The sequence below is a fragment of the Amia ocellicauda genome, chromosome 1, assembly GCF_036373705.1.
Source record: "Amia ocellicauda isolate fAmiCal2 chromosome 1, fAmiCal2.hap1, whole genome shotgun sequence".
Lineage (NCBI taxonomy): Eukaryota > Metazoa > Chordata > Actinopteri > Amiiformes > Amiidae > Amia > Amia ocellicauda.
In genome coordinates this window covers 50,041,977-50,063,086 of record NC_089850.1, presented here as the reverse complement: position 1 = coordinate 50,063,086, position 21,110 = coordinate 50,041,977, and the positions used below count along the sequence as shown (strand labels likewise).

General features: G+C 44.8%; 1 protein-coding gene across 1 annotated transcript in view; it reads left to right on the top strand.

Annotated features, from left to right (window-relative positions):
- The window catches only part of pknox2 (pbx/knotted 1 homeobox 2), a gene marked incomplete at its 3' end in the record, with an annotated part of 97,749 nt that overhangs the window by 68,973 nt on the left and 7,666 nt on the right, over nt 1-21,110 (top strand). Inside the window, exons 6-13 of the mRNA XM_066714104.1 lie at nt 4,302-4,473; nt 5,930-6,115; nt 9,161-9,296; nt 10,338-10,435; nt 12,760-12,879; nt 13,081-13,157; nt 16,007-16,185; nt 16,585-16,825. Coding sequence (XP_066570201.1) covers nt 4,302-4,473; nt 5,930-6,115; nt 9,161-9,296; nt 10,338-10,435; nt 12,760-12,879; nt 13,081-13,157; nt 16,007-16,185; nt 16,585-16,825 — 1,209 coding nt within the window. The remainder of the gene's footprint in view (nt 1-4,301; nt 4,474-5,929; nt 6,116-9,160; nt 9,297-10,337; nt 10,436-12,759; nt 12,880-13,080; nt 13,158-16,006; nt 16,186-16,584; nt 16,826-21,110) is intronic.

Sequence of the window (21,110 nt, the reverse complement as noted above, 5' to 3'; positions counted from 1 at the left end):
AGATGCTGGGTTTCTTCCCTGGTGATGCTCTGCCAGGCCTGCACTGCAGCTGTCTTTAGTTCCTGCTTGTTCTTGGGGCGTTTTGCCTTCAGTTTTTCATTCAGCAAGTGAAATGCTGCTCAATTGGATTCAGGTCAGGTGATTGACTTGGCCACTGCAGAGCATTCCTCTTCTTCGCCTTAAAAAAGTCTTGGGTTGCTTTCGCAGTATGCTTCTGGTCATTGTCCATCTGCACTGTGAAGCGCCGTCCAATGAGTTTTGAAGCATTTGGCTGAATATGAGCAGATAATATAGCCCTAAACACTTCTGAATTCATCCTGCTGCTTTTGTCAGCAGTCACATCATCAATAAATACAAGTTCCCTGGGCAGCCATACATGCCCATACCATAACATGCTTCACAGATGAAGTGGTATGCTTCGGATCATGAGCAGTTCCTTCACTTCTCCATACTCTTCTCTTCCCATCATTCTGGTACAAGTTGATCTTCGTCTCATCTGTCCATAGGATGTTGTTCCAGAACTGTACAGGGTTCTTCAGATGTTTTTTGACAAACTCTAATCTGGTCTTCCTGTTTCCTGTTTTCATCTTGTGGTAAACCTTCTATATTTACTCTGGTGAAGTCTTCCCTTGATTGTTGATTTTGACACAGATACGCCTACCTCCTGGAGGGTGTTCTTGATCTGGCCAACTGTTGTGAAGGGGTTTTTCTTCACCAGGGAAATAATTATTTTGTTTTCCGTGGTCTTCCAGGCCTTTTGGTGTTCCTGAGCTCACCAGTGCGTTCTTTCTTTTTAAGAATGTACCAAATAGTTGATTTGGGCACACCTAATGTTTTTGCTATCTCTCTGACTGGTGTGTTTTAATTTCTAAGGCAAAACGCATCAAGAACAAGCAGGAACTAAAGACAGCTGCAGTGCAGGTCTGGCAGAGCATCACCAGGGAAGAAACCCAGCATCTGGTGATGTCTATGGGTTTCAGACTTCAGGCAGTCATTGACTGCAAAGGATTTGCAACCAAGTATTGAAACTCACAATTTAATTCATGATTATGTTAGTTTGTCAAATTACTTTTGAGCCCCTAAAATTGTGGGGACCACATATAAAAATGGGTGTAATTCCTACACCGTTCACCCAATTTGTATGTAATTACCCTCAAATTAAAGATGAAAGTCTACAATTAAAGAACATATTGATTATTTCCTTTCAAATCCATTGTGGTGAAATGCCAAAATGATGAAAATGGTGTTCTTGTCCAAATATCTCAGAACACTACTGAAATTCCACCGACCATGAACTAACTATGCAAAAAAAAAAAAAGCACAGTGGTGTTTTAGTTGTATTGGCAGCATAAGCTCTTATAATAATCTTCAGGCATTAGTTTAAAATGTTCTATATTTCAAAATGCTCAGCCGCACAGAGGGGCAGAAGCAACACACTCAGATAAGCCTGCACTTTTCCTTATGTTTTTCTAGGATGGATATGGTTCACAAAGATGCTCACTGGTTTGCTCTATGAACAGGACCAGCTCAAAGGGCACTGTGTTCCAGGTGCCTATAAGCATTCGCCACAGCACACTGCAAAACAGCTGTGGAGAATCTGTCATGGCAAACTCTCAGTGGAGATTAAAAAGTGGAGGTTTGAATGGCTTTATAGGCAACTTTCCATATCTGCTTGTTTATGAAGCCCCGAGCAGTACCACACTCCGCTCTGTGCTCCTCAGCTGTGCACAGCACTGACAGGGCTGATAAGCGGAGGTCAGGGATAAACAGCATTAAGCTTTTAATTTTCAACGGTTTGGTCGGCAAATTTTCAAAGGTTAACAGATTAGCTTCGCCCTCAGCCCCTGTGTCCCGACTGTCATCCGCTTGGGGAAAAGAAAAAAAAAATGGCAGGGATCTAAAGGGCTGGAGGAGGAAGTCACAGAGAGAGAGAGAGAGAGAGAGAGAGAGAGAAAGAGAGAGAGAGAGAGAGCATGCAGACCACAACTCCCTGCATCCTAGACATTTTGGCAGTGATGTTAGTTCCAAGTAATTTAGTGACCCCAGGCTTGCCATTCAGTTGTGCTTTAAATGTGACACCTGAGAAGCAGGAAATGATGGGAGAATGGCCCAGGTGGGGTCACAAGAGCAGGGGATGAGCACGGTTCTCAGGAGATCAGCTCTAGACTTCAGGGGAGCAGAGCAGGGTCCATCGGCTCCCTCCCTGTCCTCTCGATTCATAGTTTACAGAAATGTGAGAGCAGACCACAGTGGATTACATTATCCCCATGATTGATAACTGTCTGTAGCCTCACAATTTACAACAATATATTTTTGCACCCTCTTGGTATCTTTAATGTAATACACTTCCAAGTTGGGCCAAAAGGTAGCGTGACTGCATAAAACATAAAAAGGCAAATTATGGCCCACAAATTACAAGCCACGCTTTTCTAATTCTGTTGCTGATGGGCTTTTGCCATCCTGAAGAGCCCCCAAATGTCCTGCAATGCCAGATCACCATGATGTCAGCCAGACAGCTCTGTTTGCAGTGCCCTGCTGTGGAAATACAGCTGTGTGGGGCCAAGTCTGGCCAGCAGAGCGAATAGCACTCTGCAGCAGAGCTCAGCACACATCTGCAGCCAGACTGAGAGCCACCAAAAGGGAAGCATACAATGAGCTCTTAAGATGAGGTTAATAAATTCCAATTATTGCTTTTATTTTTGTTGTTATTTTCATTTATTAAGTGTGAATGAATTCTGACGTTATGCAGGGTGGAGAAATGAACTATATAAATTAATAGAAGCTTAATTAAGCTTTTTTGTGGGGAATAGTCAGGAGGAAGGGAGTGTAAAACAGCTTCCTGGTAAAAGTAAAAATAAGCAATAGAAAGAGACGGAGAGATGAAAGCAGATGAACAGAAGCAGAGAAACAGAGGACAGAGAGGGAGAGAAAGGGACAGGGATGGAACCATGACAGTGGCAGATATAGAAAGAAAGAGAGGTAGAGGAACAGGGACAGAAAGAGAGACAGAGACAGAAAGACAAAGAGAGAGAGAGACAGGGAGAGAGGGCTGGTATGTCCTAATCAGAGAGCTGTTGGGAGATTTTGCCGGTCTCGGCCCGGGGACGGCCCCTGTGGGACTGCGGATTGCTGCTCTGTGGAGCTCGACTGCTTGGTATTCCGCTCACAGTGACTAAAGGGAGCTGCATTAAATTGGGATCAGGCAGATTAGAGTCTAATATACCCGCCTATTAAAGCCTGCAAATGAGAGCGATGGGTTACAACCAGAGCTCTGACTGACTCACTGACTTTGTGTGTCTGTGCGTGTAGACAGAGCAGTGCCAAGGATTTTCACTTTCTTCTTCCACTTCCTCTTCCTATTCTTCTGCTTGTACTCTTATTTCTCCTATCTTCCTCCCTTTCTTTCCCTTTTTTGAAGACACCACTGGTATATCGGCCAGTGTTTATGGAGAGGGAGGAGATTTGTTTGGGATGACTGAACTGCCACAGGCCTCTGTTCTCTGGCATCATGGGTTACTGTTTCTGTGTGTCTCTTTCACCTTTTTTCTTTCAGGTCCATCGTTCCTCGAATTTAGGTTTTGTTTTTTAGTGTACTCTTCATTTTACATTTGATCGGCCTTAAGGCATACATACCGGGATGATGCAATATTTACTATTATACTTGAACACTTTCTGTGCTCCTGGTGAGAGAGAGAAAGAGAGAGGGAGACCTGCCCCTCTTTCTTCAGTACTTTCTATTTTAAGATATTTAAAACATTGAAAATAAATAATTTAAAAGGGTGTTTTTACTGAAGATTGCACCAAGACACATCATTTAACATCAGGGAGTAGAGACCGGGAGAAAGCCTTTATGGGGGGGGGGGTGCTGAGGAGATGTGGATGAGATGGCTAGTGTGAATGGGGTTATAGGAGAAAACTATATGAAGCTGGCAGGTTGGTCGTCTGTCTGTCTGTCTGCAGGATTAATCTGCTGAGATCATAGAATCTGATGTTTACTATCTTTTGTTTGCTATAATAGCTGCTGTCAGAAGTAATTTAATGTTATCAGCCCCAACAGCCTAACAATATATTTGAAGTTACATACAGTAATTGTGTTAATTGAGGTAATCTGGATTGAGTACAGCTGAGGGTTTTCTGCAGGGTAGAAGAGAGGGGTGCAGCCCCCCTTCCTTCAGCTGGGTGAGCCTGAGCGCATCTCCCATCAGACTTTCTGTTCCTGTCAGGCTGACCGCTCTCTCTCTCTCTGTCTGTCTGTGCGTCTGTCTCTGTGCGTGCATGCGTGTGTGTGTGTGTGTCCGCAGGCACCCACTGTTCCCTCTGCTGGCACTGCTGTTTGAGAAGTGTGAGCAGGCCACGCAGGGCTCAGAGTGCATCACCTCGGCCAGCTTCGACGTCGACATCGAGAACTTCGTCCACCAGCAGGAGCAAGACCACAAGCCTTTCTTCAGCGAGGACCCCGAGCTCGACAACCTGGTCAGTCCAGACAGGACACCCCTCGGACAGAGAAGGGAGGGAGAGACAGAGGGTGGGATGAGTTCAGTTCAGAATTCCAAGCCTGTGAGGTCAGGTGCCCACAGTTACTCTGGGAGCCCTGCACAGCACCCCCTAGTGTCTAGTGTCTATACGCACCTCCTATCCTCTCTACAGCACCTCCTATTGTTGGGGTCACTAGAAAGCTGAGTGCAGAAAAAATTACAGATTAATCTGTAACCTTGCTGAGTCCCAAGGTGCACTAATTCTGCCATAGGCAATTAATTAAGGCAATTCTGGCATAAAGGGGAGCGAGAGACCAGAGGTATTAGTCGTCATTAAAAAGCAAGCCACACTCCCCCCCCTCTCTCTCTCCCCTCTTACTCTCCCTCTCTTTCTATCTCTCCATCCCTCTCTCTCCCTCTTTCTCTCCCCCATCTGTCTCCCTTTCTCTCCCTCTTTCTATCTATCCCTCCCTCTCCCCCTTCTCTCCCTATTCCTCTTTCTCCCTCTCTCTCCCTCTTTCTCTCCCCGTCTCCCTCTCCCTCTTTCTCTCCCCCCCTCTCCCTCTCTCTCTCTCTCTCTCCCTCTCTTTCTCTCATCCCCACTCTTCCTGCCTGCCTCGCATGACAGCCGGCTGTAATTAGAAATTAGGGAGGGGGAAAAAAAAGAAAAGAAAAAAAAGGTCAGTGTTCATCATTACGGGCTCGCTCGAGCGGCTAGTGGCACGCAGTCAATTAACTCTGCATCTGTGTGCTTTACGAGGGAGCGGTCATGGGCCGCCCTCACGCACCGTAACTCTTCGGCAGGACAGTTATACTACGCGCCTGGGTGCTGAGAGAGATGGCACAGGGCCCTGATTAAATGAGCTGCGATAATTGGCAGATTTATCCCCTCCTTGGCGAAGCACTTTTGCGCCCATTCCAGTGCCCTTGAGTGCTGACTTTGAAAGAGCAGGATGGAGAAGAAAAAAAGAACAACAACTAAAGAAAAAAAAGAGAGGTTGGTTATAGACAAAAAAAGGAATTAAAAGAAAGAGAAACAAGAGAAAAATAATTTAGAAACTGTGTTTGTGTTCCAGCCTCCTGACTCTGATTCCAATGCGGGTTTCAGTCCCAGAAATGTGCACACAATGTCAGCCTTCCTGACTGGAGGACTGCTGGCAGGCTTAGTGACACACCTGTAGCTAGTGTCACCCTTCAAAAACAATGTGACACCTTTTTAAGATGAAAGATCTGAAATAAGCCGCTGTGAATTCTCACATGCATTCCTGTCTAATTTAAATACAGCGTATGCTATTTTTCATCATTGGTTGTGCTTATGACTTTGCATACAGGACCTGTCGGCCATGTCACAGTATTCAATCGGCCCATTCTCACCCTCCTGGCACAATTCCCGCACGCAGAAGCCGCAGGGGTGAGCGAGGCATGTAACGAGGCTTCCCCACCTGTCTCTCCAGATGGTCAAAGCGATCCAGGTCCTGCGTATCCACCTGCTGGAGCTGGAGAAGGTGAACGAGCTCTGCAAGGACTTCTGTAACCGCTACATCACCTGCCTCAAGACCAAGATGCACAGCGACAACCTGCTGAGGAACGACCTGGGCGGGCCCTACTCCCCCTCGCACACCTCCCTCAACCTGCAGCAGGTCAGCGAGACACAGAGAGAGGGAGAGGGTTATAGTATATATATAAAAGACCAAGACCTCTGCCCTCCTAAGGTCTCCACATGCATGTAATTTTCCACACTCAACAGACTGGCCTTTTGTTACAGAGACAGTCACATGCCCTGAGCTCCCCAGGTGAAAGCTCAGGTGACACAGGCAGCACAGTTTCCCCCGGTGCCGGCAGGATCCTCTGCTGAGCAACACAGGACAGCTAAAAACTCTTCTGCACATATAATTTTTTTCTGACTCCCCCTAAACTTAAAGACCTCGGGAAACAGACCACTGTTCAGATGCTCTGGGTCTGTTTCCATACTTTCTGTCCTGTGCGCCTCAGCGAACTGCACAGTATAGGCTGCAAAATAAACGATGTAGTGTCTTCCTTCTTATACAGAACGAGCATTTTTTGCAGCCTGACAGAACCCCCCCAAAACACACACACACACACACACACACGCATACACACGTCTGCAGGGTGTTTGTATTAGTTATAGTTAGTCATTCGCACACACTCTCACACACGCATACACACAGGCACACACACATATACACACGTCGGCAGGGTGTATCAGGGTACATTGATGGGAATATGACAGGACTGCATGTGGCTGTGATTGTTTTGACGGTGTTGTTGACTCGGTGCTACCCTGCTGTGTTTCTTTTTTTTTTTTTTTCGTGTTTCATCTCTTAGCTGCTTTCTGACCCCACTTCTTCTGCCTCCAAGCTCTTAACGCTGACCCCTAGGCCTTCCAGAGGAAATGAATGGGTGGGTTTTAAAGCAGGAAATGTGATGTCACTGTTCATGTCTGACAGTCCTCAGGTCGGCACCAGCAACGCTGCATTCACACACACAGAGCAGGGCAGCGGAGGCAGCCTGGCAGGAATGTGAAAGTGGGCAGACGGGGAGTATTAAAAAAATAGTGCACTTTTAAAACCAGGCCATTCCTGACAGGAAGATAGATGGATAAATAGATAGATGGATACATACACAGCCAGACAGATAAGTGACTCTGCCTCCAAGGAGACAGAGAGGAGGACTGCCGAGGGGGAGAGAGGGGAAGCGCTGATGAGTTTCGATGCCCCGACAAATTGAGATGCACATTTTATTTTTAATCTGTAATTTTCCAGAAAATAACGAGGAGGAAGTTAATGAGATGGAAATCCTGCCTGCTGCCTGCCTGCCGCAAGATTTTTTTTTTTTTTTAATCTTTCTTAAGGCCGAGATAATTAGAATGCGAAGCGATAATGAGGATCGGGCTAATTGTTGAGACGTGTGGGTCGCTTAAAAAGTGAGGTAGTTGGGGGGGAGTTGGAACTTGTTCAGGTGTTACCTTCTCAGTCAGCGCAAGTTTGCTTTGTGGAGTGACCAGCCCTTCATGTCCTACTCCCAATTCCAATTCTCTGTTGCGATTTGAAACCGCTGTGTGGCCTCACAACCAACACCCCCCAACTGTGTCTGCATTATATGTCTGATGTCGTCTGATATGCAAAACAAATTAAATAGGTGTGTTTATCACTATCACACAATACAAGTGTACAGATGAGCAGGGCATACAGCACGTGCTTCTCTGAGAGGGAATCGCTTAGGACCCGCCTGATGTCGGCAGAAGCAGTGAAGTATCATTTCAGTCAGGAGATGTGCGAACACATCCGGGGGAGGCTCAGTGAATGTGGAACTGGGTAGGAAATATCACGTTTAGTGCAGGATGTCCTAGAATGAATTCCATGTAGGTCTGTGAGGATTGGAGAATTAATATAATATTTTTTTGTGTTGAATGGATAAGGATGTCTAAGAAATTAATAAGAAATCATAAATAAACTCACAAGTTGCAATCAAAAGATGTGCTCCTTGTGAAGCCAGATTACAATTACAAAAAATAAAATAATTCACTTTCTCCCTTGGAAATATTAATATCTCTACACAAATCTACCCTTTTACAAAGTTAGGAGAACGTTGTCTAATTTAGTGTCCGAGGTGGTGTGCTGGCAGTCGACACTGTTCTTCAAAACTCTCCACTGTGTCAGGTGTTAGTCAGCTAAGCAGAGAGTGAGCACAGGGTGATCTACACAGGGGCAGAAAGTGAATGTGTTTTGATTTGGGGTGAGGCTTAAGAAGCAGTTGAAAATATATCACCTCCCAGCACTCTGGCTTTGCTTAAAGAGAGGCCTGGCCCTCTGTAGATCCGGGGTGGTGATGACAGTGAGTGTCACTTGGACGAGCTCTTTCAGAAACAGCTCGCAAGCCTGAGCGACCTGGAAGGACTAGGACACCACACTTGGGGGGCGACCGTTTCGGTCTGCAAGGTCCTTCACTCTTCAGCCTGCTGTGGTGTCTGTAACATCCGTCTGTCCCAGGTTTGCACACCCAGCTGTCCTACCTTTTCAGTGGAAATGAAAACACAACGCTGATAAACCCGGAAAATTTAAACCACAATATTTATTAAACTGCAATTCATCACTGATTGTTCAGCACAGATAGCCGTGGCCCACTGGAAGTGGTCTCTTAGCTCCTGTCGGTACAAATAGTAAGATTACTGAGAGACGTGGGACAGTATTTCACCTAGGGGATATACCTGGGCTGAGATATGAGATGCAGTGACTCTCTCTCTCACCCTCTCCCTCCCCCCTCTCTCTCTCATATATATATTTTTTTATAGTTAGCATCCTGCAGGTTTTGGCTGCCCATGGGGCCAGAGTCTGTGTTCACAAGGTGCTGGTAGAGCAGCATATACTGTCTCTGTAGGTAGATACACAGGGGCAGGGAATAAATCAAGGCAGCTGAAAGACGCACTGTAGACACTTATTGATGAGTTCACAGCATGACGGAATCCCTGATACACAGCTGACACAAGACTGTCTCAATAAACCTTATTACAGAGGTGAAGCATGGCCGTGGCCACCAAATCTCAGCGTAGCTGTCAAACACATGGGACTCCCTCCCCAGCTGCGGATCTGATTTCTGAGGAAGCCGCCTTACCCTCTGTCTCTCTCTCCATCTCTCTTTCTGTTCCCTCTCCCTCTCCTTCCCAGGATCTGCTCCAGAGTTCCGCCGCATCCATGACGACGGTTTCCAGCTCCGTCAACCCACCCGGCATCGTGGTCCCCGCTGGCGCTCTGCAGCAGGGCAACGTTGCCATGACGACTATCAACTCACAAGTCGTCTCAGGTGGGGAGTCCGTCTGTCTGTCCCACTAACTGTCTGTCTGTGGCCTGTCTCTCTGTACGCCCTGCCCATCTCTCTGACTGTGTGTCTCCCCACCTGCCTTGTCGGTGTGAAAGTTTCAGCTGTCAATTACGTAAGGTACAGCACAGTGAGTATTATGCAGCAACTCCAGAAAGCTCTATCCTACATCAGCTCTTCTGAGATCAAAATCTATGAATTTGGCATCAGCATGCAGTCACAGTCACTGTAGACTCCGGGGGACTACAGCCGAGGTCCTGCTTACAGGTGAAGATTTCCATAAGACCAAACAACCAGGCAACCTTGATGTACTGACATTGAGGAGGGACTTTTCAATCCCTGGGCTGTGTGAGAAATGCATACAAATAAATATGGGTGCACCACAGTCAATTCCAGTTAAAGGTCTGCAAAACAAAATAGACCGATCGAAGTCTTGTCTCAGAAGTAGTAAAGATCAGATAAACAAGGAATGGTAGTGTATTTGTAAAGGCTTTCAGGTGTTCTCAGGCCAGGTTGAGATGCAGTGTTCGCTGGCGCCTGAAACTGCAAATGCACACTGCGAAGTTACACATGTGGAAATGTTTGCCACCCACTTATCACTTCCTCCTGTTTCTCACATGGCTCCATCTTGAAAAACAGCTCGCTATCACCTCACATTATCTCTGTGGAGAGCATTCAAAGTTTTCCTTGTTGTACACCAGGGCTGTCAGCCAGGGTGCTTTTCAAACTCCAGGTTTTGTTTTTCAAATGAAAGAGAGTAAATATTTCCTGCAGCACAAAACAAAGCCTTAATTAATTTCTACCAAACACCCACTTTTTCAAGGGTTATTAAATTTACTTTATTTTTATACGTGGATGTTCTTGGCCAGCTTCCCAGTACCCTGAAGCTGAGAGTGAGCAAGTGCGTCTGCTATTTTAAATACATGTTTGTACAAGGTGGTGTTTGTTTTTCAGAATCGTCCCCGTTCCAGTTCTCCCTCTGTCTCCCTACCACTGATGTTGCTGTTTGTGTTCTTCTTCTTCCAGGTGGGACCTTGTACCAGCCAGTGACCATGGTGACCTCACAAGGGCAGGTGCTGACCCAGGCATTGCCGCAGGGAACCATCCAAATTCAGAATGCACAGGTGAGGAGAGGAGGGGCAGTTGGGTGGGGGCAGTGGGACTGGGAGGGAGTGGATGGGGGGAACAGGGACCCTGATCAGCCCCTGGGATAGACAGGCCATGAAAGTAGTTTGAAATGCTATGTAAAGGCCAGGGGGCAGTTGCACAAACCCCCTAAGGTTTTGAATAAGTTCAGTATTAAATACAGCAGCCTTTTTCTGTGATGGGCATCTTGACTTCAGTGGGTGTAGGGTACTTTGGGGAGCACACTAAAACTCAAGGAACACCTGAGGCGAAAACATTATTAAGAAATCCGAAATGAAAATGCTTTGTGCATTATGAGCACTGAAGGGGAAACTTAATGAAGTTGTTTAATGCAGCCGGACACAAGGAGCGCTCGGCAGGATCTCGGCCCGCTTCTCACTCCCCCACTGGGGAGACGAAAAAACACACGATGGAACAATGAGTGTCTAAAGCAGAGAGACAGATGCCGGCTTTCAGACCAGTTTTCCGTTTCTCGGGGAAAGCTCACTTTGTTTCTTGAAAAAATAATAATGAATCAGTTAAACCCAGAAAGATTGAAGCCACTGTTCCCACCGCGGGGATTTCGGCGGCCACAGCTCCGTTCTAGCAGCAGAAGAGTTGCCAAGCACCGATGAGAAAGACGGGCTTTGCCACTGTTTGAACAGCGATCTGTGCGGAGGGAGTGTTGCGGAGGGAGAGCCGAGCGGGGGTCCGCCAGAGCGTGCGTGTGTGTGTGTATTAAGCAGTCAGGATGGCTGGCAGGTAATTCTGTGTTTGACAGACAGCGGCAGGTTGACAGAGCACCCTGGGCCCCAGTACAGTACATGTGGGCTGGGACCACAGTGCAGCCCGCAGCCACAGCCCTGACGAGTGCCTGTAATGATACCCCGGCTCCACTCCGCCAATTAATGCAATTCCTGAAACACACATTCCCAGCACTGGGGGGGCGGGGGGAGGGATTTGCACGTGACTCCCGGCTGCTATGGTGATGAGGACTGTTGTTTTGTATGATTTTATTTATTTATCTATTCGGCCTTTAATCAGCAGGGAGATTTTCCCTCTCTCTTCTTTTCTTGTGTGTGTGCGAGGCTGCCGTCTGGATTGGAATTCATTGTCTTTTTTGTTTATGTATTTTCCCTGCACATTTCATTAATCAGTCTCTATGTTGCTTTTTGGAAAGTTGATAGAAAGGATTATTGTGATAGCAGCATTGTTACACTGATATTAATATTTTATTTTTTCCCTGTCAGTCACATAGCATTAAAGACACCCTAAGCAGTGATCTCCCATCACAGCACTGTCAAAAGTCAGTGAACTGCTGCCTGAAGTTTTATACACATTTAGGCCCCAGCCTCCGCCAGAGCCAGAGCACTAGACATCCTCTTGGATGTGACCAAAGAAATATGCACAGGGAACCAACAGTGCTCCTTCATAGCAGTTGTAAGGAAGCTTGTTTGCATATTAAAGAGTACATGCCTGGATTCCATCACGCACTGTTCTTAAACACAACACAGTAACGTGTGCAAGTTCTGGTTCTAAATTCGTCCTGAAGGCGTGCTGTATGGCACCTTGGCTCTGCACTGTGCTTCTCTGTTAGAACAGGGAGAACCCCTGTCAGAGGAGCACTGGGAAGCAAGACATTTCAGGCCTCTGCCACTGGCGTGGCGCAAGGGAGGAGTCTGAGCCCGGCAGGGACAGCACCCCTCAGGAAACCCTCTGGCCTGAAACGAGAGCCCAGCTGAAATGCATGGGGAACAATGTGCTAAATATATCCAGCGCATGGTTTAGTCAGAATATCAGCCTTCCACAACAATGTACTCATTTAGTACACGTGTTGTTTTTATTGTTGTAATACTGAAAATATTCATATAAAAAAAAACAAAGAACTCCGGAAAAACATTGCATCTAAAAACTAGTAGTGACATCTTGAATCCACTCTCTACTGAAAGTGAGTTACGTGGTCTTTAGCCATATCCTCAGTTCCTCAGAGTGAAATCCTCAATTCTCCCTGTGGCAGCTAGAGCTGTGAATGAAAAATCTTAAGAGAGTGAGGGCCACAAAGAGAACGGTGCTCCTCCACAGTGCTTCTGCTCTACGTGTGTGGCTCCTGTAGTAGTCAAACAAACCTGGTGTTAAAACACTAATAAAATGTCTTGATTTTATTTGTCACATCTTATTTTTTTCAGCCATCACAGCAGTGGAAAAAGGTGTGTTGCTATGGTGATAGAAGGCCACGTTGCCCGCAAAATGAAAAGCCCCTGTTCCAGAGTCATCACCATGGCAATGCTAACCTCAGTGCCACCACTGTTTGTTACCCACCCAGGTGAATCTGGACCTCTCCTCCCTCCTGGACAGTGATGACAAGAAGTCCAAGAACAAGCGGGGCGTCCTGCCCAAGCACGCCACCAACATCATGCGCTCCTGGCTCTTCCAGCATCTCATGGTGAGAGAACAAGGGGCTGGTGGGGGCTTGTGGTGTGCGTGGAGAAGACTACCTGGAGGGGTGGGGCAGGGGGTGCAGGATGCCAAGGAAGGTTGTTTTATGGTGCTAAATTTAACACTGATTCCTCATATAGGTTATTATTTCATCCTTTAGAGAAATACAATAATAAATTAATAATTTTTTAACTTTGTCCCACTGCAGCACCCTTACCCCACGGAGGACGAGAAACGGCAGATTGCAGCACAGACCAATCTAACCTTACTGCAGGTCAACAACTGGTGAGTACAGACCCTGGGCTGTGCAGCTTCCAGGAAGTTGCATGTGTATGTGTGAGTAGTACGCAGTCCTGGCGCATTACCTTGCCCTTCAAGGAGCATTACTTTACAAGCCCTTTTGCTGCCGGAGCATGGGAGCATGTGTTCAGCCTTATATATATATATATATATATATATATATATATATATATATATATATATATACACATATATATATATATATATATATATATATATATATATATATATATACACATATTTGTGACTGTCTTCCCACCATTTAGTTACTGGTACTTGGTTTCACTTCTCTATATTATATTATGAAGCACAAACCAATTTGTTAAAATAAATTATATAGATAAAGAGATTAATACTATTAAGAAGAAGGAAAACAGAGTTTAAAGTATCTGCCGATATTTTGTCTCCATGTGACTGTACTTTGTGTATTGTTTTGTATAGTAATATGCAGTTTGGTGAGTGTTAGTTTGTGGGTTAGTTTAAGCAGTTATAATACAATGTAGTTGAGGGGTATTACACATAAGTGACAGTATGTGACAGTATGTTTGTTAGCAGGACCACAAAAGCAGGTATTGTAGTGATTGTTGAAATAAGGGTTTGTATTAGTAAAGATGCACACAATATACACACAAATACACAAGCAAACTCTGAGGTAGGGGCGTAGGTTTCATTTCAGAATGGTGGGGGGTACTGTCAATACACTTGCACTTATTTTGTAAGTCGCCCTGGATAAGGGCGTATGCCAAGAAATAAAAATAATTGTGCCGGGAATACAATATTGGGAGGGACAATTTAACATTCCCTCAACATTGGAGGGACACGTGCCCCCCCCGCCATCCTACCCTAAACCTACACGTACACCTATGCTCTGAGGTGCCCGTAACATGTTGAAGAATCTGACACCCACCACGTACACATTTCAGAATGTCAGATAGTGATTTTAAGATTTGGCACAATTAAATGGGAAGGAAACTTAACAGCCAAAAAGTGTTCAAAACAACCAATAAGTATAATACAAATGTCATATGTCACTGAACATTGTAAAACTTGACAATGTCAAACGAAAAAAAAAAAGTGTCATAGGAGACAAGAAAATTGTCTTTGGGGACAGACTAAATACATCCCTATTATTGTGTCAAGTTTTGGTGAAATGTTTATTACACATTATCATTATGTACATATAGCACTCATTATTTACCCCTAGGGGAAGGCTATTAGCTTCCCCCTAATATACTGTTCTGTAATACACTGCATTTTTCAATCATACGCTGTACTGCACTATGATACACTGTACTGCACTACAACATTGCAGCTACTCCAAAAGTATCATTACGCATAAACCCAGGGTATGCGAGTGTGTGTGTGTGTGCGTGCCTGTGGCTTTTTTTCTGTATTTAAGTGTGCATGAGCCTCCCGCGGTATCTTCTCCGAATCAGAGGAGATCACATATCCGACCAGAATGCTTACACTACACTTTACTGTCATAGGGGACAGAAGTGTCGCAGCCTCATTTTAGATTATATCAGGTAAAACACACACACACACGTTTGATGCAGAATCACTGCACTGCACGAAGGTTCGTCTGTCTAAAGCAAAAGCTGTGGGAGAAGTTATTGATTATTGGAACTGAACATTAATAATAATTATATGAAGAATCACATTGCATGGAGATGTTAGAACAGTGACCTAAAAACTCTTTTATAAGCCTCAAAATTGTCAGAACATGAATTTGTTTTAAATCACCAAAATTGAACCTGTTTCCAGAAGGGTCCTGGTCTGGTGGCTGAGCCAGTGTTTCCTTCTATCTTCTTCATTCCCAGCGTTTGGGTTCCCTCTGCTGGTGAAGTGAGGTTGATGAGATGATTTTAGGCTCTAGGTTTATGGTTCCTGTGACTTACTGGTTTTTTGTAATTAAAAGGCAAGTAAAGCAAACAATGCATATTATAAACAATAAAGACATATGTACACAAAGGACTGGGAAATAACCTTGATGAAGAGTAATCATCTCTTTTCATTAATAATAAACAGTGCTGGTATGGTAGTCCTGTTCGTCAGAGAACTGCTGTCTTCAGAAGAACTCGGCGTGGGATGGAAGACCATTCAAATTCAATCTGATTGACTTGAGTGGAAAAGAGCCCAGACTCACCTTTGTCAGGAGAGCAGCTACTAGTAAAAACATTTGTATTAAAATGGAAGAATACCTTATAGTTCAATGGGGTCCCAATTTAGTTTCTATAGTTTTGTTGAGCTCAGAAATATATACAATTTCAAGAGTTGTGGATCTTTATCTTTATGCCCAGTGTGTGTTGGAATAAATAGCCTCGTGTACAACAGTGTTGCATTTCATAATGGGAATTATTTGAACTTGATCTGGGGTGAAACCATGTTGTGCAAATGGTGGTGTCCAGTCCATTTCTTTCAGCCTGTGGAATGCAGTTCAGAACAAAATGAATCAGATCTGCTGGGCTTGGGTCTTACTGCTGGTGACACAAGTCTATGAAGGAACTTGCAGTGAGGAAACCATTTGTTCTCTTCGTGCACCTGCTGTTTTAACAGTGATTAATTAGTTTAGCATAACTTGCATTGCCTCAAAGGAAGAAATGTGGATTATGTTTCATGTTCAGTTATGCCAGTTCTATCACAACATGCACAATATGCAAACGGCATTGTGAGTCTAGTGGTAGACAGATGGCAGGTATGGCATTCTGTTGTGCTTTATTCAGGTTTTGTAGCTCTTGGTTCTGATGGAGAAATATACTCCACCACACTGCCACGGAGGCCCTGTGTGTCTGTGTGCTGTCGCTCATGTGTGCGTGTCCCCCGGCCCCCTGCAGGTTCATCAATGCACGCCGGCGGATCCTACAGCCCATGCTGGATGCCAGTAACCCAGACCCAGCACCCAAGGCCAAGAAGATGAAGTCTCAGCACAGGCCCACTCAGCGGTTCTGGCCCGACTCCATTGTGGCCGGAGTCCTGCAGCCCCATGGCGCTCACTCTGCCAACAACTCTGATGGTGAGGCCTCTGGGGGGGCGGGGGTCATGGAGTGTGTTGGCCTGGAGCTTTCAGTACTACAAGTGGGGGCTGTCCCTCAACTGGCATAGTGTAGTGTACTGTGCTGGCTTTGGTGTCTCCCCCTGCTTTGTCAAACACTTACGTTTACATTTACTTCTGCAGTTTATTCAATTATAATGTACACACCTAAAACCATTCTGTATTCATTGCCTTCCTAATCCCTAGTCATCCCTGCAGTCGTCCTTCAATAGTCACTTCAAACTTTGTATCTGTTAACTGTCTCCCTGTCAGACCCTCCCTCTCTCTCTTTCATGTTGTCCCTCAATCCAGCTACTGCTCAGTCTACCTCTGTCTGTGTCTGTGTCTCTGTCAGTCTGTAACATCCTCTCTCTCTCTTAGGCTCCCTGCCCATGGACAGCCTGCAGCCCCTGTCCTCAGATTCAGCCACTCTGGCAATGCAGCAGGCAATGCTGGGAGGTGGGGGGGATGACTCCCTGGATGGCACTGAAGAAGAGGAAGAGGAGGAGGAGGAGGAAGAGGAAGAGGAGGAGATGGAGGAGGAGGAAGGAGAGGGAGGGAGGCAGCTGCACACCACCAATGTGGGGGAGCTGGGCTTGGAGCACAGCGAGGCCCTGGAGTGAGCACGAGGAGGAGAGGAAGAGAGGGGGAGAGGGGGAGAGTGGTAGCTGGACTGGAGAGCAAGCACCCTGTTTCCTACACTGCAGCACCACAGATCACCACACACATACTCACAGTCTCACACACACACACACACACACACACACAAACTAACAATACAAAAATCAAAGGAAGAGAAAGCTCACCCGGACCATTCTTCATTCTCTCGTGTAGCTCATCATACTTCCTGACAAAATAGAAAAAAGAAAACTGCCACACAGAAATGAAGACTTAAAAGAATGGGGGCGGGGGAATGACATGTGCAAAGGGGTGAAGAGACGGGAAGAGGTCTTGAAGGTTGATCGAAGAGTGCGAGGCATTTCTGTCTGGAGGATGATCATCTGTCCGCCCCCATCTGGCACTGCATGTCTTCAAACACACATTGAAAACTGTCTCGGCACTTTGTGTTTTTAAAGTTCAATAGCCAGCATGACACAAGGACAAAAATATAATTGGAAAAAATGAATAAAATACGTGCATACATAATAAAATAAATTAATACAGACAGCACAATTCATTATGGTTATTGAACCTTAAAATAATAAGTGTTTATGAAATGTGTGGTTAACCGTGTACGTACCACAGAGGGTCAAGGTTTCCAGTCAGACTGCAAATCGGTTGACATGCTACATTCTCTATCGAGTTGGGTTTGTCTCGGTCATGATGTCACACTTAATTCAGACGCAGTTCATAAAATTCTCAGGTTAATTTCAACAATATGGTTTTTAATCCCGCAAGGCCATTTCACATGGATGAGCAGAACACTCCCACAATCTGGCTTAAAAAATATGGTGTTTCATATTAAAGGACGACTCAGCAAGAATTAAACATGTAAAAACAAAAACACAAAAAAACAGCTAGAGGCAGGTGCCCACCTCACCTCTGGAATCATGTTTTAAGAGGCACCAGTTTTGAACTGCTGCAGAGCAACACAAAGGCCAAGATGTGTTTTACTTGAGTGACTTTCAAACCGGGCCTGCTTCAGAAGACACGCGTCTGGCTGGTGACCCTGCAGGGCTGGCCTGAAGATCTCCGCACCCCCTCAGTGTGAGGGGCCATTGTAAGAACCCTCCAACACAGCCAGAGCAACTGAACAGCGGAGAGCGTTTTATTTATTTTTAATTTTTAACCCCCTCTCGTCCTCCGTTCAATACGACTTTCTTCTCCTGTCAGCCTGTCTCCTGTCATGTCTTCTGGCAGTTGGAACAAGGGAATATTTCTTTGTTTTGATTTGTTTTTCTTCTTTTAAATTGAGCACGGAGTCAGGCTTCTGCACTTTCCCCTGCAGCCAGGAATTTAGGAATGAACCACGAACATGGCAGGCTATAGCGCCCATCCTGTACGGCTCTGCTCCAGAGCTTTTGAACAGACAATAGGATTTTATTATGATTTGTTTTTTATTATTATTAATGACACAGACATGTATTTGCCATGTATGGACAGGGGGTCGAGCCTGGAACATGGATCACAGAGATGCTTAAAACGTCTCTCCCTGTTCACGTGAAGGAATTTGCAAACTGTGAAGGAAAACGCTGCCTTTTTTTGTGCAAAACAAACAGACAAAATATTGAAGCATCTGTTTCTGATGTGTTTTTCTTTTATAAAAAAGATATATTCTCTGTTCTTTGAATGTTCATTGAATTGTTCCTTGTGAAGCCTGTTCCTCATTATCGTTTTATTTATCTTTACGCTTGCTCTTTCTTCCCCTTCGCTGTCCAAAGCAGGTCAAACAAAACAAAAAAAGGGGGGGGTCATTTTTTTATTTTGTTTGTACACATTGTTGGCATAATCTATGGTGTTTCAATAGAATGTTTTTAATTATTAAAAAAAAAAAAAAAAAAAAAAAAAAGAATGGACCTGTTGGTTGAAAGATTTTTTCAATGTACCGTTTACAAAGCACTGCTTGTGTGTTACGTCCCAGAGTACACTTCCTGAGTGGGTGGTGTTTAAACTGTTTTTTACGGTGGAGGAGCAGGTTTGAAAAACATCCATCCCAACATTTTCCAACACCTATTTAAGGAACATGGTTATTATTTTTCTTTTGGACATTTATTCTAAACTATTTCACTATTACAGTGAAACGATGAAATGTATCTTATTAATTTGTTTTGCATGTCCCCACTGGCTGTGGCCCCAGGACGCCTCAGAGAAGAAAGGCTTAAAGCATGGCAAGCAGTGGCCTGTCTGTTCCCTCTGACATCATGGTTGATTTTTGCCATGTTACCAGTTCAGGGATGAGCAGTAAAAATTAAGCCAAAGCCCTAGTTCCGTTGCTTTGAAAGAGGTCCAAGGACTCACCGCAGAGCAGGGCCCTGCTCCCCTGTGTGCCTAGTCCAGAGAGTGACAGAATACATCTTAACAGCCAAGCATAGCAGAGATCAACAGGGTGTTAAAAGTGCACTGTTGTATTTGTATAGATACCAGCTGGCAGTTTCACTGGTCCTTATCAGTCTCAGTCAAAGGTAAAGCCGAGTAACGTGTATTAATTGCAGCAGGTATTAGATGGAGGACAGTGTGAAACACAATGGCATGGAAACAAAATAAACAGTGGCACTCAGGGAAGAGAGCTGGAGTTTGTTAAATGTTATCGTGTGCTAACCAAGGGTGCTGAAACGGCAATGTTCATAGCACTGAACAAACAACGTAAACAACGCTTGCTAGTTTACATGGAGAGATAACTGCAGCGTAAAGCTATGGAAACATTACCAGTTTAAGCTTCATTATGCAGGAGAAAGAGAAAGCTTAGAAATTTCAGACAGACAACCACGTCACATGTACTAGGTCAGATTGAAGTGACCGTGACCAGAAGAGCTACTGTATGGTACTCAACAGCTCCTCTCTTTGACTACAGGGTGGAACCAATACAGACACGCTCCAAATACACAATTAACCAAATAAACTGCAGGGAAGTACCGTGTTAGAGTCGCGTAACCTTTTCCACCAGTGGGATTAATTGCAGAATGTGCAGAAACTTCCCCAGACTGGGGTATTTCTATTAAAACTAAATGTTTAGCTTTGGGTGCATCATCATCATTTAAAATAGTTTGAAAAAGATGTATAAATAGTGGGGTGACCAGTATAGAACTTGGCTGTGGAGCACCATGGGTAAATCACAAGGAAATTGGGCTCAGTCTTGGGGAGGTCTGGTGTGTGTCACAACCCTGGAAACAACGGGCCAGCAGAAAAAATTCAGAGTAGGAAATCAGGAATGCAGGAACGGCATACCATGGTAAATTGTGAAAAGGGACCATTTTCAGCATTGGATTCCTAAGCACATTTTCACACTGCAGTGTCAACAGGTACAATACATGTAGTGATAATGGGAAGTGATGGGAGGAAAGGACTTTGCATTGTATTCTCATTAGCAAGACACTGGCAAGATGCAAAGAAAACTGAAGAAAATAAACACACACACCACATGTTCTGCTGATTGTAAATTAAATAAATCATTTACAAAATTAATGGTAGCATCAACAGATTCATTACCAAGTGTTTATATGACACTAGGAGGTATGTTTGGTTTGACAGTGCTGCTTATATGTTCAATACATGTATCTTATGTATCTCTTCAAATATGTATCTCATGTGGTTTACAAACGAGGATGCAGAGACTTATGTGAAATGATCCTTCTTGGTTAAGGAAATTAACTGAAATCACAAAGTTTCATCTTGCTGCAAATTCTGCTGTTCCTTTTACAGAACTCCAAGGACACAGTGGGAAAACTTCCCAGCTCTGATCAGCATCCCAGGCACAGGAATGGACCCCGCTTTCCTCATGACAACATGTAATCACTCATCCTTCCCGGAAACACATTAGCAGTGATGCTGGATTTAAGGGAGAGGGGTGAGTTACTGAGGCTGCTGGTGGTTTTGTCAGAAAAGGGATGCAGGTTCCTATGCCTAACGTTGAGGGACGTTTGGTGAGGATTTTGTTGATTCCACTTGAAACAGCTGCTGCACTTTCTGATACACAGACCCAGATATTGTGACAAAGCTCATCTGTGGCTACAAGCACTTCCAATGCTAAACTTCCCCATCTGTCATTGAAGGCTCCACAAGACAAGTGCTTTCTTGCAGTTACACTTTTCATTTATCGAAAAAGCAAAAATAACTACAAATCAATTAGGGCTACGTTAATAGTAAATTCATTTTGAAGAATGCGTTCATTTTTTAAAAGTCACTTTTTTATTATTTATTTCTGAGACTTGTAGAAGGAATACCATTATGCCAGCTGTAATCCCTGGTGC